Source organism: Hypanus sabinus, chromosome 6 (genome assembly GCF_030144855.1).
Source record: "Hypanus sabinus isolate sHypSab1 chromosome 6, sHypSab1.hap1, whole genome shotgun sequence".
Lineage (NCBI taxonomy): Eukaryota > Metazoa > Chordata > Chondrichthyes > Myliobatiformes > Dasyatidae > Hypanus > Hypanus sabinus.
In genome coordinates this window covers 27,179,940-27,196,518 of record NC_082711.1, presented here as the reverse complement: position 1 = coordinate 27,196,518, position 16,579 = coordinate 27,179,940, and the positions used below count along the sequence as shown (strand labels likewise).

General features: G+C 39.3%; 1 protein-coding gene across 5 annotated transcripts in view; it reads right to left on the bottom strand.

Annotated features, from left to right (window-relative positions):
• The window catches only part of rnf32 (ring finger protein 32), a 77,690-nt gene that overhangs the window by 25,968 nt on the left and 35,143 nt on the right, over positions 1–16,579 (bottom strand). For 4 of the 5 annotated variants that reach the window (XM_059971868.1, XM_059971864.1, XM_059971866.1 and 1 more), the window contains 6 exons: positions 15,867–16,001; positions 13,526–13,793; positions 10,319–10,461; positions 8,247–8,279; positions 7,218–7,342; positions 5,064–5,172 (listed from right to left, as the gene is read on the bottom strand). In XM_059971868.1, coding sequence (XP_059827851.1) covers positions 5,064–5,172; positions 7,218–7,342; positions 8,247–8,279; positions 10,319–10,461; positions 13,526–13,793; positions 15,867–15,947 — 759 coding nt within the window. In that variant the 5' untranslated portion in view covers positions 15,948–16,001. The remainder of the gene's footprint in view (positions 1–5,063; positions 5,173–7,217; positions 7,343–8,246; positions 8,280–10,318; positions 10,462–13,525; positions 13,794–15,866; positions 16,002–16,579) is intronic. The other variant, XM_059971869.1, reaches the window with a different exon arrangement.

Sequence of the window (16,579 nt, the reverse complement as noted above, 5' to 3'; positions counted from 1 at the left end):
TGGTGCTCCCAGTGTGGCCTCCTGTATATCGGAGAGACCCGACGTAGATTGGGAGACCACTTTGCCGAGAACCTATGATCCATCTGCCAGAAGAAGCAGGACTTCCCAGTGGCCACCCATTTTAATTCCACTTCCCATTCCCATTCTGCTATGTCCATCCTTGGCCTCCTCTACTGTCACGATCAGGCCACACTCAGGTTGGAGGAACAACATATAATCTGGCTGGGTAGCCTCCAACCTGAAAGCATGAACATCGATTTCTCAAGCTTCTGGTAATGTCCCTGCAGCCCCTCCCTCTCCCCTCTTCACTATTTCCCATCCCCTTTTCCTTCTCTAACCTTGCCTTGCCCATTGCCTCCCTCTGGTGTTCCTCCCTCCTTTTCTTTCTTCCATGACTTTCTGTCCTCTCCGACTGGATTCCCTCTTCTCCAGCCTGGTATATCTTTCACCAATCAGCTTCCCATCTCTTTACTTCATCCCTCCATCTCCCAGCTTCACCTATCACCTTGTGTATCTTCCTCCACCCCCCCACCCTTTTAATTCTGCTCCTCATATTTGTCTCTCCAGTCCTGCCAAAAGATCTCAGCCCGAAATGTCGACTATACTCTTTTCCATAGATGCCGCCTGGGCTGCTGAGTTCCTCCAGCATTTTCTGTGTGCTACATCATTATTCATTTCCCCTAATTCCAACTTTACCCACGGTAAGTACAGATGGGAAATATTCATTTAACACTTTGCCTTTCTCTTGTGGCTCTACATACAGATGATTCCTTTGATCCTTAAGTAGAACTTCTTGTTCCTTAGTTCCCTTCTGCTTTGAACATACTTGTAGAACTCTCAGGATTCTGCTTTATCTTATTTGCCAAAGCTATCTCGCGTCCTCTTTTTGCCCTCCTGATTTCTCTTGCGTGCTCCTATAACTCTGTTACTTTTCAAGGGGTTAGCTTGATTCCAGCTGCCTCTACCTGATATACACCATCTCCTTTTCCTGACCAATGCTTCAGTCTGCCTCATTATCCAACATTCCCTAATCTTGTCAGCCATGCCCTTCACTCTAACAAGACCATGCTGTCCCTATCTCATTTTTAAAAGTCTTCCATTTTCTGGACAGCCAGTTACCTGCAAACGGCCACTCCCAAACAAACTTTGCAAGCTCTTGTTTAGTATCTTCAGAATTTGCCTTGCTCCAATTTAAAGCTTCAATTTGTGGAGCAGTCCTATCTCTTTTTATAACTATGGAAAAACTAATGGAATTACAGCCACTTGTTCCAAACTGTACCCCCACTGACATTTCAGTTACTGTTCCTACTTTATTTCCAGCAGGTGGTAGTTTGTTACCACTTTCTAGATGGAGCACTTGCAAACTGTTCAAGAAAACTTTACTGGATACATAGAACTAATTTTGCTCTATGGAAGTATCAGCTAATACAGGTGAAGTTGAAATCACCTACTATAACGTCCTTATTATTCTTACAGCTATCTGCATTCTTTGTACATATTTTACCCTCTAATTCCACTTACTGTCAAAGTGATCATCTCATTTCTAATTTCTATCCAAACAGCCTCAGAGGATGATTCCAAGAATATCCTGTCTAAGTGCCACTGTGATGTTCTCCCTAAGCAAAATGCAACACCTCTTCCTCACTTATCTCCACCTCTATCACATCTGTAAGCATCTATACCCTCAAACACAGAAGCGTCAATCTTAACACTCACTCAACCATGTCTCTGTTAATGCTACAATGCCCCAGTCCCATGCCTTGGATAGCATAACTTGAAGTCTTCTACTTTATCTTTTTTAAAAAAAATTAAAAGTAACATTAGCAAATTTGCAGATGACACAAAGCTGGTTAGTAGTGTGAAATATGAGGAGGATGTTATGAGAGTGCAGGGTGACTTGGACAGGTTGGGTGAGTGGGCAGATGCATGGCAGATGCAGTTTAATGTGGATAAATGTGAGGTTATCCACTTTGGTGGCAAGAACAGGAAGGCAGATTACTTTCTGAATGGTGTCAAGTTAGGAAAAGGGGAAATACAACGAGATCAAGGTGTCCTTGTTCATCAGTCACTGAAAGTAAGCATGCAGGTACAGCAGGCAGTGAAGAAAGCTAATGGCATGTTGGCCTTCATAACAAGGGGAGTTGAGTATAGGAGCAAAGAGGTCCTTCTGCAGTTTTACAGGGCCCTGGTGAGACCACACCTGGAGTATTGTGTGCAGTTTTGGTCTCCAAATTTGAGGAAGGACATTCTTGTTATTGAGGGAGTGCAGTGTAGGTTCATGAGGTTAATTCCCCGGATGGTGGGACTGTCATATGTTGAAAGATTGGAGCAACTGGGCTTGTATACATTGGAATTTAGAAGGATGAGAGGGGATCTGATTGAAACATATAAGATTATTAAGGGATTGGACACACTAGAGGCAGGAAACATGTTCCTGATGTTGAGGGAGTCCAGAACCAGAGGCCACAGTTTAAGAATAAGAGGTAGACCATTTAAAATGGAGTTGAGGAAAAACTTTTTCACCCAGAGAGTTGTGGATCGGTGGAATGCTCTGCCTCAGAAGGCAGTGGAGGCCAATTCTCTGGATGCTTTCAAGAAAGAGTTTGATAGAGCTCTTAAAGATAGCGGAGTCAAGGGATATGGGGAGAAGGCAGGAACAGGGTACTGATTGTGGATGATCAGCAATGATCACAGTGAATGGCAGAGCTGGCTCGAAGGGCTGAATAACCTACTCCTGCACCTATTGTCTATCTGTAGGTTTCTTTATTTTAAATAAATACAGTTTAGTCGATCAAACCTTCCTCACTTCCTGTCTTGGTCCAGCCGTCCTGTCTACTGAACATGTTCACTTCAGCTTTCATATTTGCCTCAACTTTCCCATCTGCCACACTGCTTTGGTTTCCACCACCTCTGCCAAACTAATTTCAACCCTCCTGATTGGAATTAGCAACTCTTCCTGTAGGTACAATGCTCAGGTGCAACCAGTCCCTCTTGAACAAGTCACCTCTGCCCAAGTAATCCCAATGGTCCAAAAACCTGAACACCTCCCTCCTGCACCAGCTCCTCAGCCACTCATTTATCAGAATTAGTCAGGTTTAATATCACTGGCATAGTTGTCAAATTCAATGTTATGCAGCAGCAGTACATAATAATAAAAACTGTAAATTGCAGTGAGAAAGAGATATATATATATATCGTATATTAAAAAAGCTAAATTGAATAAGTAGTGCAAAAAGAGCGAAAGAAATAGTGAGGTAGTGTCCGTGGGTTCAATGTCCATTCAGTAATCTGATGGCAGAGAAGAAGAAGCTATTCGTGAGTCATTGAGTGTTTGCCTTCAGGCTCCTGTACCTCCTCCCTGATGACAGCAATGATAAGAGGGCATGTCCTGTGTGATGGGGGTCCTTATTAGATAGATAGATAGATAGATAGATACTTTATTCATCCCCAAGGGGAAATTCAACATTTTTCCAGTGTCCCATACACTTATTGTAGCAAAACTAATTACATACAGTATTTAACTCAGTATAAATATGATATGCATCTAAAATCACCCTCCCAAAAAGCATTAATAAATAGCTTTTAAAAAGTTCTTAAATAGTTTACTAAAGTGCATTGAGTGGTAACTTAAGCTCAGTCCTAACCCCGGCACTTAACATGTCTTGCCCCTGGTGGTTGAATTGTAGAGCCGAATGGCGTTGGGGAGTAATGATCTCTTCATCCTGTCTGAGGAGCATTGCATTGACAGCAACCTGCCGCTGAAGCTGCTTCTCTGTCTCTGGATGGTGCTGTGCAGAGGATGTTCAGGGTTTTCCATGATTGACCGTAGCCTACTCAGCGCCCTCCGCTCTGCCACCGATGTCATACTCTCCAGTTCTGTGCCCACGACAGAGCCCACCTTCCTTACCAGCTTATTAAGACGTGAGGCATCCCTCTTCTTAATGCTGCCTCCCCAGCACGCCACCACAAAGAAGAGGGCACTCTCCACAACTGACCGACAGAACATCTTCAGCATTTCACTACAAACATTGAATGACGCCAGCCTTCTGAGGAAGTACAGTCGACTCTGTGCTTTCCTGCACAGGGCATCTGTGTTGGCAGTCCAGTCTAGCTTCTCGTCTAACTGCACTCCCAGATACTTGTAGGTCTGTACCTGTATTTTCCTGTATCTTCTTATTTCTAACTTCACTAACACATGGCACCAGAAGCAAGCTAGAGATTACGGCCCTTGATGTCCTGCTCGATTAACCTTCTGCCTAATCCCTTATGTTCGCTTAGCATGACTAACCTTTTTTTACCAATGCCATCATTGGTACCAAGGTGTACAATGACCTCTGCCCTCTTCCCCACCCCCCCACCCCCCGAAAACATTTGAAATCTTTGACCCTGGTCCCTGGCACCTGGGAGGCAACATACCATCCTACAGAGGCACTTGGAGCCACAAAATCTCCCATTTGTCCCGCTATCATTGATTCTCCTATCACTAAATCTTCTTTGTCTCCATCCTCTCCTGCTGTGCAAGAGCCAATTTTGCCACAGACCTAACTGCTGCCACTGCTGTCCTCTAAAAGGCCACCCCAGTTTTAAAATTTAAACCTATAATTTTATCAATGAGTTAAACTAATATTTCTCTACACTCCAGAATGATAGTACTTCAAGGTACGTCATTGATTGTGGGATGCAAAAAGTTCTACATAAAGGAAATGTTTTGATTGTATTGTCCAAGCCACTCTTTTATTCTTAAAAGCTGCCATTATTTTACTGTGCTGGCCTTGTCGTTTGCATTGGCGCAATGCTGAAAAATAAATAACACTATTTACCGTCTCAAATTAATTAATAATTTATATCACACTTTCCACCATTTCCCTAAGTTGATTAGTGTGTATTCAAACTTTCAACCAGATGACGATTGCCCAAATGTCTAGACTTAGAAAAGTTGCTAACACTTTATTATCTAAGCCATTGTGAACTAGGCTTGAACTTAGAAGTGGAAGTGCCAGTTATTTCAGATGGTTGAGATTCACTGGTTATTTACACTAACAATTATAAGCTCATCACCATACCTTGTCTTCATAGAATCGCTTTCGTAATTTCTTGTCTTTTGGAGGCACAGTGTGCCTCAGTTGCTTGTACCATTTGCGAACAATATATCCACGCCAATGACTCTGAATTCTACGTTAAAAAGTGTGAATCGTTAAACCAACTTTAAAATCGGTCCTCCAATACTAAGAGATTGTCAAATAAATGCTTAATGTACCATTGGAATACAATTCTTAGTTCTGGAAACAGGGAGATCATTGTGCGGGTTGCTTGCATCAATCAATTTATGTCTTTCAGTAATACTTAGGCTAACTTTATTTGACACAATTATTTACTCCTGAAGTAATATTTAGAAAGATCAGAGATTTAGTTAAAAAACTAGCTACTGGAAAATTGAAAAGATATAGAAAAGCCAGTTACTTTACTGTTCTCAAACAAGAGAAAATCTGCAGATGCTGGAAATCTAAACAACACAAATAAAATGCTGGTGAAACTCAGCAGGGCAGACGGCATCTATGGAAAAGAGTAAACAGCCAATGTTTTGGGCAGAACTGGAGTGAAAAGAAGAGAAATCACAATAAGAAGGTGGGAGAGGGGAGGAAGAAATACAAGGTAGTAGGTGATAGGTGGAAGTGGGAGGAGGAAGGGGAGATGTAAAGAGCTGGGAAGTCATTTGGTGAAAGAGATAAAGGGCTTGAGAAAGGGAACCTGATAGGAGAGGACACGTAGCCATGGAAGAAAGAGAGGGGGAGGAGCACCAGAGAAAGGTGATGAGCAGGTAAGGAGATAATGTGAGGGGGGAATGGGGAATGGTGAGGGGGAAATTACTGGGAGCACAGGTTACAGTAAATGACACCAACAGACTCACAGGTGAAGTGTGGCCTCACCAGGAGGGACTGTTTTGGGGCCCTGAGTAGTAGTGAGCAAGGAGGTGTAGGGGCAGGTGTAGCACTTGTTCCCGGATCTTGTCAACTTCATCAACTTTGCCTCCAACTTCCACCCTGCCCTCAAATTTCTGACACGTTTCTCCTCTTTCTCATTCTGTCTGTTTCGCTGGAAAAGAAATTATCTACTCATGTCTTTCATATACCCATTGACTCTCACATCTAGATGGGCAATACCTCTTCCCACCCTGTACTTGTAAAAATGCCATCCCCTTCTATCAATTCCTCAGTCTCTGCCACATTTGAGGGGTGATGTCAGGATACACAGCACCCACATAGCTATTCACTGATAATGCAATAATGGAAACTGAATCCAAGGACATCTATGGAAAACCAATCAACACACACAAAATGCTGGTGGAACACAGCAGGCCAGGCAGCATCTATAAGGAGAAGCACTGTCGACGTTTCAGGCCGAGACCCCTTGTCAGGACTCCTCATGTTCACATCTATGGAAAAGAAAGTTTGAAATTTTTGTAAAAAAATGAAAAAGTATTGAGGGTGATGAGGGGTCTCATCCTGAAATTCTGACTATTCCTTTCCATTGATGCTGTCTGACCTGCTAAGATCCTCCAGCATTTTGCGTGTGTTATTGTACTATTTCTCAAAGTGTGTACAATTCTGGTCGCCACACTACATGAAGGATGTGGAAGCAATAAAGCAAGTACAAATGAGATTCATCAGAATACTGTCTGGAATTGAGGGCTGTAGTTTCAGGAAAGATTGGCCACACTGTGTCTATTTCACCTAGAATGTAGGAAACTGAGGGTTGATCTTATAGAGGATCAGAAAATCAGACGAGGCAATGGAGGCAGATCAAAAAGGCATTTAGACAGGTACTTAGGAAACGTCTAATGCAAGGAAATGAGATTAGCATAGATAAGTATCATGGTTAGCATGGATAAGGTGGGGTTAAAGGACCTATTTCAGTGCTGTATGATTCTAAGTTCTTGTTTTAATTTTGAATAGATACATGATTAGCAAGAACAGCCAATGTGTAGAAAACCTTTGATGCACGAACAAATCCAATAATAAAATCACCAAAATTTCCTTACATACTGGAAGGAAACTTCTTTACTTCAGTCTCCCTCAAATTGAGGAGGATGGTCTCTTAGCATAAAAAATACTCACTTTTCTCCATGGAACAAGACTTTCATTTTGCCTCCACCCTATTAACAGTTTTGAAACACAACAAAGTATCTACAAATGAGATGCTTCAATTAAATAAGGTACCTTGTAGCACATTTCATTCTGTATAGGCGAGCTCCATCATGAATTACCCTGGTCTGGTATTGTTCCTTCCTACACATGGGGCAACTCCTTCTCCCAGAGAACTTCTCAAAGGCTTGCAGACAAATCTTAAGGTATAAATTAAATATAATAAGTAAATTGTGAAATTCAGGAATTCCTTACATTACTATTTTTAATCCTCAAAAAATCCTCATTTTTGAATAAAAAGGTTTAAAAAAACACAGATCAGAGGCTAGGTATTCTGTGGTAGGTGCCTTACCAAGTGACACCTCAAGGCCTTTCCACCAACCTCACTGCAATTACCTTGCTCAGACTACAGTTGCAGTATCTTATCTTATCTTCAACCCCTACTATCAAGAAAGACAGGGGCAATAAGCCTGCAGGTTCTCCTCCAATTCACAGATTACTGTGATTTGGAAATATACCTCCAGTCCTTCATCATTGCTGTATCTAAATGCTGTAAATCAGGACCTAGCAGTATTGTGATGGTGATTCAGAAAGATGAATCCTCAGCACCTTCTCCACGGCAAGTAGGAAAGAAAAATATTTCTGGCCTTGCCAGTAATACCCAGGTACTGGATAAAGATAAAAATTAAAAGGAAAAATTTCTGCATTTTTACCATCCCATCCCTGATATCACTGACCACGTGCTCATGACAAACGTAAATGGTCACTACATAATCCACATTTATGAAGCAATGTTCTTAATGAAAAATGCATGATTGATATACAAAACATATTCACAATACAAAGTGTTACCAAGAAAAAGAAACTAATGTAATAAGAGCCAGGACAGTCTTAATAAAGGTTCTGTGCTGTATCGATTTTATAAAGCAATCTTTGGGCTTGTTTTGCTGATTGTTATTTGTTACAACTAAAAACAATATCAAATCTCTCTGTTCATGCAAACCCTAAATCTGGGTTTCATTATTTCCCCAAGCAGCACAAATTATCAAATTGTTATTTATTTATAGATATTCTCATTATTTCCCTGCAAACCTTTGTACTTACCCGATGAAAAACATGTGAGCAAGACAGCAAAACCTGTTGCACAGAAAAAAAAACTTGTACATTAATTTGTAATCTTATGTATGAGTATAAAAAGTACTGAATAATGTTTCCCCTTAATTTTACCCTCTTTAATGCTAAAGAAATTATCAGGATTCCTAATGGCAGACAATGACAGAAATGATCAGGATTCTTAATGATAAGACTGGCAATCATCAATAAAATTATTTCTTTAAAACGCGTGTTCTTGAGAAAAAGCCATGTTTATTGCCTCTTCTAGTTACTCAATGATGCCAATGGATTGTTGAATGCTACTAGCAGAGTTTGATACAACTATGATGAGTTTCTTCACAGGAAAGATTAGAATCACACCTGGCCAAGTGAGGTTAAGGAAGTAGGTTTCTTTTTCTGAGGGGCATCTGTGAACAGCTGAGTTATTTTTAACGATGTGACTTCTTCATTGGCATTTTCTTAATGGGAGCAGTTCTTAGTTTTATTACCATTTTGTAAATAATTAAATTTTTAAAGTTGTGCTTTCTGGAGTTTGCTTTGCTCATTTAATTATTTTCAGGCTTTGATGTAGCAGTTCAGAGCCACAGTCCAAATATGTCAAGGAATAATGACCTGATTTCATGTATGACTGTAGTATCCTTGATAACTCAGCCTAAAAGTGATTCAATACTAAGCAAAGTGACAAAATGGCATGGCAAAGGAGTTGATGGGAGCAGACTTATTCTTCCCGGCTCCATGGGTAGATAAAATGTTAACTATAACATAGTTCCTGAAGGAATTTTTCAACAATCATTAGGCTCTAATTAACAAATTTAACAACACCTGTTTTAACTGACCATCAAAAGAGGAAGGCATTGTGTATTTAGTACTGTTTATATAAAAAGCAAAACTACTTGGATTAATTTCAGCATTTCCTACACCACTAGATGGCATGCCAAATGGTTGTGGGATGTCCCCTCTTAGGGTCAAGTGAGGAAATACACCAACATTTTTTAGGTAGATTTGTTTAAATTCAAGCACTTAGAGAGACTACTGAAGTCCTGGTGGTCTTAATCCCCATAAGAGAAGGACATATACTGGCAATAGGTTTGTAAGGAGATAGAAAATAATCCCAAATTAACTCAATTTTTAAAATGAAATCAAAGTAAACCACCTGGAGTATTTAGTGATCATAACAGAATAGAATACACATTTACATTTTGGAAGGGAAACAATATTTGTGATTTCAATACATTGTATGGAATTCAGTGTTTTTATAGCTACAGGTTGAGTACTTCTTATCTGAAATTACAAAATCCAAAAGCCTCCGAAATTGGAAGTTTTTTTGAGCACTGATATGAAGTCACAAATGGAAATTTCAAAAAGTTGCTGGGAAGGCTCCCTGGTGATGCGTAGATCTCTGTGCACCATAAACAGTTCTGAGAAGTGACCTCATATACAGTACGTAATGAATAGAAGTTAATGAAAACTAGAAAAACAATCTACATGAAGCAAAAAACAAAGATCTTGATTGTGTATTGGAAGAGTGGATTCATCAGTATCAGAGTGAATATTTGCTGTTTTAACGCCATGCTAATCATGAAACAAGCAAAGATCTATCACGATGAACTGAAAATTGAAGTTAATTGTGAATATTGATCAGGCTGGTTGCAAAAATTTAAGAAGCACAGTATTAAATTTTTAAAGATTTGTGGTGATAAAGTGTCTGTTGATCACGAAGCAGCAGAGAAAAACATTGATGAGTTTGCTAAGATCATTGCTGATGAAAATCAAACACACTGAATGGCTTCATCAGTACATACGTGTGATGAACAAGTGTAACACAATCATTGGTAGTACACAAATTCAGAGTCGTAAATTATGGCGATCCCAAGCTATCTCATTATATATTCCAAAAATATATGAAAAAAATACAAAACACTTTGGCTCCAAGCATTTCAGATAAGGGATACTTAACTGCAATTCCAAGTACATAGTGACTTAAATCGCAACATTGTCGCATAGTGTAGAGGTTTACTGGTACAGTAAAAATGTTTTTCTCTTCAATCATGTAAGGTGCTTACTTGTTGTTGTAATCCAAATTCTTCTCTGCATATAGCACAAGGCTGTGCTGAATCTCCCTGTTGCATGGATCTCTTCTTTACTAGATGCCACTCATTAGCTGTCAAGGGTGCATTAGGTGCTTCAACCAGACCCATTTTCTGAGCTGAAAGGATAAGATTGATAGTAGAAATATGTCTCAGAATTTGTTCTAAGTAAAACTCGTTCATCCAATTATCTTGCTATTTGACAATTATAAGTGGAAATAATAAAAAATGAAGATATTTAAATCAAATTTACAAATGCATTATCTAAGAATGCACAAATCCCAGTTAGGGCATTACCAGCAGAAGTTTAATATTCATCTATTTCAAATCAAGGACAGTCAAACAAAAATATTTTAGTCCATGCACAAGGCCAGCAAACATTCAATACAAGGATTAAAAACATAGGACATAGAAGCAGAACATTGCATCTGCTCTACCAATCAGTAAGATTATGGCTGATCTATTTGAGACCCTCCACTGGTGGGACTGCCTGTGGGTGCTGCACTCCAGCCATCCATGTGATACTTAAAGGTAGGACAGTACAGTATGGACAGCAAGCTCACCCTCTCCACGATATAGTCTGGCACCAGTGGCATTGCAGGAGTTGCCATTCAGCTTTGAATTCTATGTAGATCTGCATTAGGGACTCCAGCTCTGGATTTTTTTCTCAGGGATTTACTCACAAAGCCTTCCCCATTAGTGGGTATAGCTGCAAGGCAGCTGGAGTTTGAGATCAGAGTTTTCCTTCTCCTGGAAAGCTTCAAGCCACAGCTGACATGCCCTATCTGCCTGAAGATACTAGTTTTAAGGTGACAATAACCCACCTTTGCTCCTTCTCCTGTCAGTAGAACTTCTTCCACTGGGCTTAGTAGCTAAGCTGCATGTGGCGGCCAGGAGCTGAATCTGGTTGTCAGAAGCTATTTGAGGCACATGCCATTTGAAGCACTTAATAGGTAGCAAGAGCTTATCCCCACTATCAGCCCCTGTCTATAACAACCTAAGGAACTGACTGATCTATTACTTCTGCATCATTTGGACATCAATGGATCTGGGGTTGAGCGGGTAAACAGCTTTAAGTTCTTCACTATCCAAATCACTGAAGACCTCATGTGGTCTGTACACACCAATTGTGTGGTGAAAAAGGCACAACAGCATCTCTTTCATCTTAGACAGTTGAAGAAGTTTGGTATATCCGCATATCCTAAGAACTTTCTGCAGGGACACAATTGAGAGCATCCAGACTGGCTGCATCACTGCCTGGTGTATGGGAACTATACCTCCCTTAATCACAGGACTCTGCAGAGAGTGGTGTGAACAGCCCAGCACATCTGTAGTTGTTAACTTCCCTTGATTCAGGACATTTACAAAGACAGGTGTGAAGAAAAGGCTTGAAGGATCATTGGGGACCTGAGTCACCCCAACCACAGTCTATTCCAGCTGCTACCATCTGGGAAACAGAACTGCAGCATAAAAGCTGCAAGAGACTCTGGGACAGCTTCCTCCACCAGGCCATCTGACTAACTAACTGACACAGATTTGAGTGTATTTCTATGTTACATTGACAGTCCTATTCATCATAAATTATAAATTAGTATTATTGCACATTTAGATGGAGCTGTAACATAAAGCCTTTTACTCCTCATGTATGTGAAGGATGTAAGAAATAAAGTCAATTCAATTTCTGCAGCAACCTCATTTCACCTGATAGCTAAAAATCTGTCATCCGGTATCATGTATGTACTCAGAAACTGAGCTTCTATAGCTTTCTTGCACAGAGAAATCCTAAGATTCGCAAATATTTGAGTGAATGAGTGTCTTCTCATTTGCCCTGAATGGCCAACAATTACTTTGGGAACGTGATCCTTGGTTTTAGAAACCAAGCCAGACATATCATTGTCACAATATTCATCCATGAAGCCCTACAGAATTTTGTATCTCAAGTGAATTTTATATTCTCACAATGTTCTGAATTCAGAAGGATATTGGTCCTGTCATTTAATCTCCCAGTTTAAGACATGCCTATCATCTCAGGAATCAATTTGGTGAACCTTTGTTGCACTTCCTCAACTGCAGGTATACCTGAGGCAGGGAAAATAGAATGGTCCTCAGCTATATATAATTGTAACAAGATGTCTCTCGTACTCATTAAATTTCAGTGTGTACACTGACATCTTTCTGAATATCAATCATCTTTTGATTTTGCACTATTTCACACCATTTACCTTATTTTTCAGTGCTTTCATCTTTAAAATTGAATGACTGCTTTGCTTTAAATTATATTCTTTCTCATCTATTCATCTATTCTTCACTCCTGTGAAGCCTCTCTGCACCATCTTCATATGGCTACTGGTAGAGCCATCCAATGTAGAATCATTTCAGAGTTATACCGCATGAAAACAAGCCTTTCAGCTATTCAGTCACCACCAACAATCAAGCATTCATCTACACAAGTTCCACATTTTCCCCAATTTACTGCACATTCCTACTGCTTATCTCTGCAGTGACTACTTTGCAGTTAGTTAACTATTGTATAGTTTGGGATGAAACCTGAGCAACAGGACAATGCACAAGGGGACTGTGCAAACACTACATAGACAGCTCCAGAGGTCATGACTGAATCCAGGTAACCAGAGCTAGGGGCGAGCAGCTCTTCCAGGTGTGTCACTGTGCAGTGCTGCCAACAAGCTGTGTAAGTCATTGAGAGATGGAGGTAGAGATACTTCCTGACATTATCAGAACTTAGTTTTCTGCTGTTGCTTATCAAAGCACACAGAATTTTATATCCTGCATCGAATATCATAAAAAGATTCTAGAAAATATCATCATTAAACGTCCTGACGAAGGGTCTCGGCCCAAAACGTCGACAGTGCTTCTCCCTATAGATGCTGCCTGGCCTGCTGTGTTCCACCAGCATTTTGTGTGCGTTGCGATCATTATTAAACGTTGTTTTTGACTCTGAAGCGGCTGAATCAATGAGTCTGCTTCAAAATGGCAAACCTTAAAATGGGTGAAAATAATTTCTGTAATGTTAATAAATTATCTCACGTTGCATTAAGTAGGAATAATGGCTTCAACAACTTCCTATCTATGGACTTCATATTTCCATCTCATCCACAAGGTTCGTTGCACATTGTACCCTACAAAGTTAATAAAACTGAAATACGAAATATTAAATATAGTTACCTAAAGTAAGGCCTGAAGGTTTTGGATCCAAAACGTACTCTCTTTCCTCATCTTCCTTTATTTCCTTTTTTTCATTTCTTTTTATCCCTGTATCCACGACAGGCTTCACAGTGTTTCGGTTTACAAGCCTGTAACAATTCATTTTATTCCGTTCTTTTGTCTTAAAAGTATCAGACAATGAATGATTTTGGAGCTGCAGATTCCTAATAATGTGATCTTGCAAAGCTACAGCAGCGAGCACTGTGGTGTCTGGTTTTGTGGAAATACGCTAAAGGGTACAATGGAAATGAGAATGCAAGAACAACTAATTATTTTTTATTTGAGAAGCCCTCTTAACTGAGTAACTTATGTCCAACAAATTGTTATCCACTTATTTTGGGGTATACATTTAATGTTTCATGACTTGCTCTCCTTCCTCCCCCTTACAAATTTTATGGTCTATTTTAAGAGAGCTCATTAAAAAAAATGATTGCGTCTCTCCCTGCTAAATTCCAGAAAGCCTAACAACATTGGTGGATACATTGGAGCTGATTGAGAAATGTAAGTGTTTATGTGCTAAATTACATCCCATAAACACTCTCCTTCCTCAATCAGTTTCCGATTTAGGGGTCCTATGTACAGTCAGCCTTTATCAACTGGAGCTACCACAATCAGCCCAAAGGCGTAAAGCACAAAAGATGTAATGCTATTTTAACAAACAAATATACAAATTATACATATCCTTCCCTCTTTAATGAGATCTAAGAAGAACAGTTTCTGGTCTGTAAGACTTGGCTGTAACTTATACCTTCGAAGAAGTCTTCTGCAGTTAAAAGCAGGAAAAGGTACAGGCTAATATTCATTACAAATCTTCTCAGTCTCCAGCCACTTGTATGGGACTCATGTATCAGATACTAGTATTACTCTAGCATTATATTATCCCTGTGATTTAGGGAGTTTAAAATTGATAATAAACATATTAAATTTAAATTGGCCTTTTTCTTCTCTATTGAATTTCAAAATACTACCATAACAAAATGTAATGAATAGAGATAACTGCTAATGAGCATCTTTGGGTATGCAGAATTTATTGAATAAAAAGTAAATTAAGCTTTCAAAAGCAGTTTTTCATTGAACAAATCCTACCATATGCAACAGAGGTCAAATATCTTCGTTTAAAATGTGGTTCAAAACATAATAAGCCATATTTTGGAGAACAAAAGCACTTTTAAATCATGATTAAAATCTAGACAGTAATCTGTTCTTTACAGAAATATTAATAACCAGAAATAAAGATATATAATTTTGGAATTAGTTATTCAATATTTGCCAAGAAGGGAACTTGTCATTGACAAGAAAATAATCATAACAAGCTTCTTTAAATAAACATGCAAACAAGCTGCCGTTGAGTTTCTGTTAAAGCCATACCACAATGTTGTCCTAAACAGTAATAAAACAGTTTCCAAATTTTGCTATAGCCCATGTTATATATTCATTCAATCATTTTTGGGGCATTGCTTGCAGGGTCAGTTTTTCCTGCCCTTGAGAGGTGGTGATGAGCCAATCCTTCTTGTGAAGGTTCTTCCACACTGTCTTCCAAGATTTAGAGTCGGGGAGGAATGGAAATTTAATGTCAAGTCAGGATGGTTTGTAACTTAGAGGGGTACCTGCAAGCGAGCAATGAACTTGTGCACCTGCCTCCCTTCTTAGCCTTCCTACTGGTAGAAGTTATGCTCTTGGAAGTTGCTGTTTGAATAGCCATGGAAAGTAACTGCAGTTTATGTTGCAATTGTGGGTTCTAGGCACGCAAATGAAGGCATGCAATACAAATAACAAAGAAAAATATTGGGCAAAGGCAGTGATCCCATACAGCTGACCTTGCCAAATAATGCAAAAGGGATACAATTAAATATTTTGCACTTTCATTGTAGCTGAACACATTGTGTTCTGCAACCATGGTGAACAATTAGAAAGCTGCAGACTCAAGAGGCTTGTATGCAATGACATTACTTAAGAGAGGCTTTTGGCAGTCTAACAAAGCAGCAGGAAAGGAGTTAGAAATATTGGTGCTAATGCCTCCTAACTTAACTAGAGGTTGTGGATACAACAACTCTTGTTTTGGTTAAGTGCTAACTTTTCAATCTTCAGAATATGCAAATGCTCAGTCCACCTCGGCCTGTCAAAAAAAAATACAATAACGCTATTTAACCTGTTTAATTTTAGACAAAGTAAAACGTGACTGAGTGAATACTCTGTGTAAGAAGAAAATATTTTTTTATTTGTAGAATATATCATAAAGAATAGGAAAGTGGTTAACAGAGTCTCTTTATAAAGCCAAATACTCAAGAGTTCGAACATGTACCTTATCCTTCTGTGTTTTGCTACTTGGGCCTGGCATCAAAGATGTGCTCAGTGATTTGGATATTGTTGCACTTAAATCCATATTTAAAGCAAAGCTTTGACCTCAACAGGAAATTTCATTTATCCAAAAGTTTATCTAAAATAAAACAAACATTATTGATACATTATTTACATTATAAATTTACTAAATTATTCCCATTTATACAATGCACTTTTGATTCATACATTAATATACAATCACAGAAAGGCAGGGAAAAACCCTGTTGCCAAAATAAAGATATTTATTTAATACAGTTTACACAAAGATTCCATAAAGATGTAATTTGTCTAATACAACTTTTATTCTGTTCCTAGTATGACTTATATTTTTCTGTCCCCATTGGCCCCCTATATTTCAAAGGGGAAATGTTCTCCTTGCTCCAGAATCTCTAGAGATTGCTACAGAGCCACTGTGAAAGGGTCCACCATTGACTGTCATCATGGAACTTTTCTCTGATCATAAAAAAAAGAAAACCTACAGCACAATACAGGCCCTTCAGCTCACAATGCTGACCCAAACATGTGCTTACTTTAGAAATTACCTAGGATTACCCATAGCCCTCTATTTTTCCAAGCTCCATGTAACTATTCAGGAGTCTCTTAAAAGACCCTATCGTTCTGACTCCTCCACCATTGCTGGCAGTCTATTCCACGCACTCACCACTCTCTGTGTAA